This window comes from Lampetra planeri, unplaced genomic scaffold, assembly GCF_965212315.1.
Source record: "Lampetra planeri unplaced genomic scaffold, kcLamPlan1.2.h2 scaffold_1187, whole genome shotgun sequence".
Classification (NCBI taxonomy): domain Eukaryota; kingdom Metazoa; phylum Chordata; class Hyperoartia; order Petromyzontiformes; family Petromyzontidae; genus Lampetra; species Lampetra planeri.
In genome coordinates this window covers 311-7,352 of record NW_027613901.1, presented here as the reverse complement: position 1 = coordinate 7,352, position 7,042 = coordinate 311, and the positions used below count along the sequence as shown (strand labels likewise).

Here is a 7,042-nt window from a genome sequence, read left to right as displayed (position 1 = left end):
AATTGAACAAAAGTGGCAAAACAAGACAGTGACAATAAGCATGGATGATCAAACACATTTGCAACCCTTCACTTTACAACTGGATCCCACAGTTTTTGTCTCACGATCAGCAGCTTTGAAGACGAAAACAAAAAAAAAGCAGGCAGATATCCTGAAGGTACAGTGCATCATCGCCCACTCCGTACTGGATTCAGCCCGTGAAGTACAACGCAGCATCTCAGCCCACTGTCTCCAGGCCTCATTCAACTTCTTCTTCTGAATTCTTTTTTTTTTTTTTGTTTCCTGTGACAACTCTCCCCTGGCGTGGGGACAGCTCAGTCTGTTTCAACCGTGGATGACGTTCCACGTTTCAGAAATATTTCTTTTACCGTCATCATCATGTGAAACCGGTGCCGGTGTATGATTACAGGATTCTGCATCCTCATAATAAATCACTTCGCAAGCCGCTTCCTTTGACAAGATCGTTTCTGAATATGTAGTTGTGGTAAAGGGAAATTCCACCCAAAATGTCTTGCAGAACTAGTCCGTAGCTTTCGCTCCATCTCTGCTGCAGCTCATTTTCCATCCTCGTCAGGACGGGTTTTCAGGGGCCATCACACACACTGATCCAGAAACCAGTGAGGTTGACATTGTTGCTCAAGTTCAAAGTGCAGATAGAGGTCTCCGAAAAAGTCACATGACATCACTCCTCTGCTTTCCCCTGTTCACGAGAGGAAAAACTGCTCGCCGTTTAGGGAGTTCTCAGTTCTCAGGAAGTAATCAAGGAAGGCTTGAGGATTATGGGAAGGAAGAGTAACATAGAGGAGTGCAGCTCGCTGAAAGATCTCATCTGTCCTTCAGTGGGAAGGAGCTGCCTCACCTCTCTTCTCCGCCCCATCATCCCTCAGCGTGGACGTACCAGTCTGCAGCAGCAGCAGCAGCTGGAGACAGATTGTTAGACCTGCACGCCGCGGCCGTGCATTTGGATGACCTGGGCTCTCAGGCTCTGGATGGCAGTCAGTATGAGCTTCTGGTGCTCCAGAGAAGTGATGCCGAGGCTCATTACGTCTCTGCGGAGAGAGAGAGAGCGAGAGAGACACACGATGTTGGCATTAAACACCAAACAAGAACTAACCAACCACCACAGAAGAACAGGTTGTAAATGGATCTTTATGTATTATTCGGAAAATGATCAATCTTCTTGTTGATTAGTAAGAAAAAAATGGTTGTAATTTCAGGAAAATAGTGACAATTTAAATGAATGGATGTAATTAAAAACACAAATATGTTCAAATGACCCGCTGTGCACTGATTAAAAGACTCTGGGTTAAATGTGCTGAGCATTTAGTAGAAATTAAATAATCAGAAGGACCAATTCATCACCCCTGATCAGCTTTAATTAGCAGAAATTGCATTGTTTTCTCCAGACAAGCTTGAAGAAATGTTTTACAAAACTACAGAGTTTGCGTGTTTTTAACCGTATAAATGTCCGATAAAATGGTATTCTCTTCCGTCTCCCCACAGGAAACGGGCCGACCCAGGTGTGTGCAGCTACTCACTGTACGGTCATTCGTGCCACTGACTCCAAGTAGCAGTACCCGGCTGCGGTGAAGTTGTCCTTGTATCGGCCCATGTCCACCGCGTCCAGCCACTCGCCGACGGAGTTAAATGACGGGAAGGAGGGTAGGGGGCGCTCTGCTAGCGTAATGGATGAGCTCAAGGTCCTAAACACGGAGAAGACGGTGTCAGAGAATGTACTGGAATGATTTTACAGACAGCAGATCAGTGCGCCTCAGCTCACGCAGGACATTACCTGCGTGCCAGCGTGGAGGAGCCGATGCCGTCGGGAGAGCGGATGCTCTTGCTGAGGGCCGAGTGGATCTGGCTGAAGCTGGGTCTCTCTGCTCTCTCCTTCTGCCAACAGTCCAGCATCAGCTGATGGAGATGTGTCGGACAGTTGACGGGAGCAGGCAGCCTGAAACCGTCCTCGATGGCCTTGATCACCTGCAGCATCAACGGGAACCATCATCATCATCATCATCATCATCATCATCATCCTAATAAACTTCATACACAGCGCTTTACAACAAGAGACATTAAAACAGAACATGAAAGAACAGAAATGATCAAAAGACATTTAACCACATAAAACAACAGATAAAGAGACATTAAAACAGTATCAGAGAAGTGCAGACCGAAGCTAGTTCAACGCATGTGTCTTTAAAACAAACGTGCATTCACACAGGGGAGGGAAACGGACGCCTCCGTTAGCGGTGGGACTGGGTGCCGATGTGGGGGAGGGACGTGCTGCTCCCTATCGTCCCAACTGCCAGTTTGTCAGGTGGTCAGCCAGTCCTGGGCACCTGCCCCCTAAGGTTTCCTGCCATTTGTGAACTTTTTAGTCCACAGGAATAAATCCATTAGGGCCTCAGTGACAGCAGCACGTAACAACCACATCACAAATCAAACTTTACGGAGTCAGCGCTCGTCCGACTGATTCAAATGTGCAGTAAGATTTATATTTAATCCCTTACAGGAAATATCCAACTTCAACTAGAAAGAGATAAAATGAAGCTCTTAAAATCGTTCATGTCTGCGTGACTTGAAGAAAAAAGAAAAAAAAAACAACAACACAGGATATTTAATGTCACTTATTGTCACTTGACAGGATATTTGATTGGGTATCACATAAACCGGGCCGCTATCAGCAGATCATGGCGTTCTAATTTACTATAATATCTACTTTAATTTCCTATCACACGGTATATCGCTGGCTTGTGAAGTGAAAAAAGAGACAGGTTTATTATGGAGGAATTACTGGACAGATGAGTCAAAGAGAGTGTGTCGTTTCTTCAGGGCTCTTATGAAATCTGACCCTCTCCACGAGCTAAACAACAACACACGATGTGGGTGTGAAGAAGTGATTGATCTGGTGGGCTCATCCCATAAAACCCCACTTCCCCTCTCCAAACACGGGGACATGACAGCGTCTCTCCAGACTTTCCCCCTTGTTCTTTGCCCCTCCATCAAACTCATGTCGTCCCCGTTCAAAACGTTCAACGTAGCCGGCGGGCGCCCGATCCGTCCCGCATCCACGTCAACTCTAAGAAATACAATCTCCTGAAAGGAGGAAATAAAGTCGGAGCATAGTCATAAAAATGACATCCACCGGCGGCATTAGTCCCTAAAACACTCTCCTCTGTGGACGTGGCCGACCGCTGCCCCGTCCCACCAGCCCCCCCCCCCGAACCTCTTCAGCTCCTAGCTTACTAAAGAGCATTCACAAAATGCTTTTCAGCGTTTGACATTTTCCATTTAATCAAAGCCGGCAGGTAAAGGGCATGATGAATCACAGGTGGACAGGCCGACCAACAATGCCGTTATGATATAATGTATCAATTTAAAGTGGATTAAAAGCCCAGGCGCTCGACAAGCCCGACCTTTGCCCTCTCAGTAGGAAAGTTTGATAATATGAACAGGGCTGAGAGGAAAGTTTCTGAAACGCTGTGAAAAGGGCGCAGGAATAAAAGATGATTTCTATGCGTGTGGCTGCTGATTAACTCATGCATATTCATTTTGGACATTCAAAAGTGCTAATAATTGGTCACTTTTTAACATCCACCCGCCGGCATAAAGTGCAGGCATTAGTAGGACGAAGTCAGAGTGATCGCTGGCTTTGGTCTGTGTCTGCTCGCCGTTGTCAATTCTGTACAATCAGGTATCCAACCATCTTTTGGAGTGATCGCTTCCATCAACCAAGAAAAAAAAAAAAAAAACATTTCTGAAGGACAAAAGGAGTAGAAATGGCAAAACAAGAGCACTGCTGAGCATTGAACTGGAAATAATAGGTTCTCCCTGATAAGCAGCAGTCCTATCGACCCCGATCTCTTCCACCGTCAAAATACATTTTTGTATTTTGTCAGAAGCTGCATTTTATAGAGAGATTTCCGACACTTTTAAGTGCAGGATGGCACTAGGGGACAGATGGAGGCCACAAGAAGGGGGTCAATGCATCCTTATGAGAAAACAGGATTGGTTATGGAGCGGATGCTGACTTTAAGAGGGGAATTAGTCCCTGAAAAAAAGCTTTCAGAGGGACTGTGGCTTCCTGGCTTTCTCTTAATAAGATCCGAGCTGGCTTCGGATGCCCAGTTCATTGAAAAGGAGACTCAGAGGGGGGGTTAAAGAGAGTGCGAGGACTAGTATCAGTGTGGAAAATTGAGAAAGGAATATAAAGAAAATAATGGAAAGCACCCTCGTATCGTCCAATACTTACATCCTGGTTGCCCATATCCCAGTAAGGTCTTTCGCCATAAGACATGACCTCCCACATGACAATGCCAAAGCTCCAGACATCGGAGGCCGAGGAGAATCGATGGTACTGGATGGCCTCTGGGGCGGTCCACAGCACCACACTCTTCCCTCCGTGCTGACAGAGAAGAAGGATGGAGAGAGTTCTTTGAACAAACAGTCGTTTTCAGGGGATCTAAAGAACATCTAGAGGGCTGGATTCACCTTGAAGGAACCCAAATTATTCAGAGATATATAGACCACTAATGGACAGATTTTGACCCGAAAGGCTCGTGTTCTTTGACCTCGAACAAACCTGCCCACTCAGCTGCGTCTCATTAGAATATGAGACCACACACTAAAGACCACACACCCTCACCATCTCTTACCAGTGTAGTGTAGATAGCCTCGATCTTATCCTCCTGAAGAGGTCGGAATCCAGACACCTTGCAGCCCAGGTTGGAGTTCACCAGAACCTGAGGATGGAAAAACACACACAAACTGAGTGACATGACCTCACAACAGAGACAACTGATTGTTTACAACAACTTCTTTGTGCTCTCTGTTGTACACAATGTGACCGTCGCATTTGCAGCTTTGACAGACGGGCTCTTTTGAAGGAGGAAAAAAGAGAAAAAAAAAACAAAAACCCTACAGAGCAGAACCACGCCACGACAAAATGATTCTGGCAGTTGCTGTCTCGTCATTTTCAGCTTCATGGACTCCTAAAATGATAATAATAAAAAAAAACCCTACGGGGTTTTCGAGTATGTTGGCAGACAAGGACAAATTGTATTCTGAAGCCGACTCGTAGACATACATCATCCCGCACTCGATCATCTCCTCCCACATGCTCGCCCACCTTGTGTGCAGCCAGGCGTTTGTGGACAAAGCCCATTTCTGTGAGGTACTTCATCCCAGACGCCACACCGGTCAGCATATCCATCAGCTGCATCACACTCAACTGACCCTCGTGTTTCTGTGATTTTGAGAGTTGACAGGAAAGGCAGGGAAGTAGAAGAAAATAAGAAAGTAAGAAAAAAAAAAGTACAAGGTGGAAGGAGAGAGAGAGAGAGAGAGAATGTAGAAACGGAACAGAAGGGAGGTGGAAGGAAGGTACAAAGTGATCCGGGGAAGGTGACACATCTGTTACTAGGGTGTAATGTTTGCTCACTGAGCTGAATGTCTTTATTTGGAGAATAAAACTAAACAGACCATTAATTCACATCGTTATAAACCACGCCGCAGTGGTTCACAGAGCAGGGGGGGGCACAATAACAAAGGCTTTACAGCGCTGTGGAGCAGGCTGTGTGCGGCTAATTATTTCCTTATTACTCTAATAAGCATGAGGACTGCTGCCCTAAGACGATGGTATAATGGTTCCTTTAGGGTTATTAATATTATAAAAGTCCTTGTTTGTTGAAAAAGTTCTAAACCAGCAGAGAATAACGAGGCTACGTTTTAGTATGAGACATCCAAATACGCAAAAACTTACCCGGAGGAAGGAGTCTAAGGCTCCGTTGGACATGCTCTCCACTATGATCATCATGGTGTTACCTGGTCAGAGACAAGAGACAGTGGAGAATGAACCCCGGGTGGAATAGAAGGGATCAGGAGAAGAAGCAGAACAAGATAGAGATAATAGAGACAGGGAGAGGGAGGGAGAGAGAGAGAGAGAGAGACAGAGAGAATAAAGAGAGCCTGGTCTACTTGGCAGCATGGCAGACAATGTGTGAAGCCATTCTTCATCCAGTGAACTGTGGTGATGCTCGGAGAACCTGTGTGTTGCCCTGGCTGTCTCAGCAGGTTTAACGACCCTTAAACACTCACTCCCCCGCCGACACACACACACACACACGCAATTTGTGCAACAGAATACACACAGACCCACACGGTCCAGGTATGCATGTTCCTATACACTAGGTATGGGCACGACACACACACACACACACACACACACAGACACACACACACACACACACACACACACAGACACTCACACACACACACACACACAATGTGCCCAGGCACAGATGGCAGGAATCCAGCAGGGCTCTGAAGTGCACAGAGAAAGAAAATAACACTGCAGCAGTTGGAGAGAGGAGTGGATTATGGAAGCTTGAGAAAACCAGATGAAACTTTCTAGATGCTTGAGCAACTTGATAGCTACATCGATGTACACATCATGGACTGTGTAACGAATGGACATTAAAAGATCGCCCCCTGGTGGCTCGTTGCAGTACAGGTCAAAAAAATACGACTTAGTGGAACTCATTATGGTGATTAATTAGGGTAATAACTAATTGTTACGGTGTTTCCACGGTGACGACATTGTTGCCAGTGCAATACCTCAATGTCAGGAGTGGGGTATTTTTTACTTTTAAATACCGAGGTTGTGCTTTCCAGATATATTCTATATTCTATCGTAAAATGTACTTTAAACATGGTGATTGTCTCAGTGATTTATGCTTCACTGTAGCCAACGCCAACCACAGTCAGTCATGACTGCATCAGTAGTTAGGAGACAATAATCCTTTATGAACTGATTATTAACTGTTCCCACCTGAGAATTGCTGCTCTGGTTGGATTATAATTTCATTATGTTTTAAAACTTGGACCTGCTTCCGGCCTCGGGATCTGCCGTCGCTATACGTCCATCTATTTTTTGTTTTTTTTTACTAAGTGTCACTTTTGGTGGACGATGCAAGAGTGGTCTTCTACAGTCATGAAACCCAACACAACTCCATGTATCTATCCATGCATCCGTCCATCC

General features: G+C 45.6%; 1 protein-coding gene across 1 annotated transcript; it reads right to left on the bottom strand.

Moving 5' to 3' along the window:
- Positions 1-934: 934 nt before the first annotated feature.
- Positions 935-5,818, bottom strand: LOC144738844 (ephrin type-A receptor 7-like). The gene is made up of 7 exons (XM_078621839.1): positions 5,765-5,818; positions 5,132-5,248; positions 4,659-4,745; positions 4,256-4,408; positions 1,793-1,983; positions 1,539-1,694; positions 935-1,049 (listed from the first exon to the last, which is right to left on the bottom strand). Exons 1-7 carry the CDS (start codon positions 5,816-5,818, stop codon positions 935-937), a joined length of 873 nt encoding a protein of 290 aa, XP_078477965.1.
- Between the last annotated feature and the right edge of the window lie 1,224 nt (positions 5,819-7,042).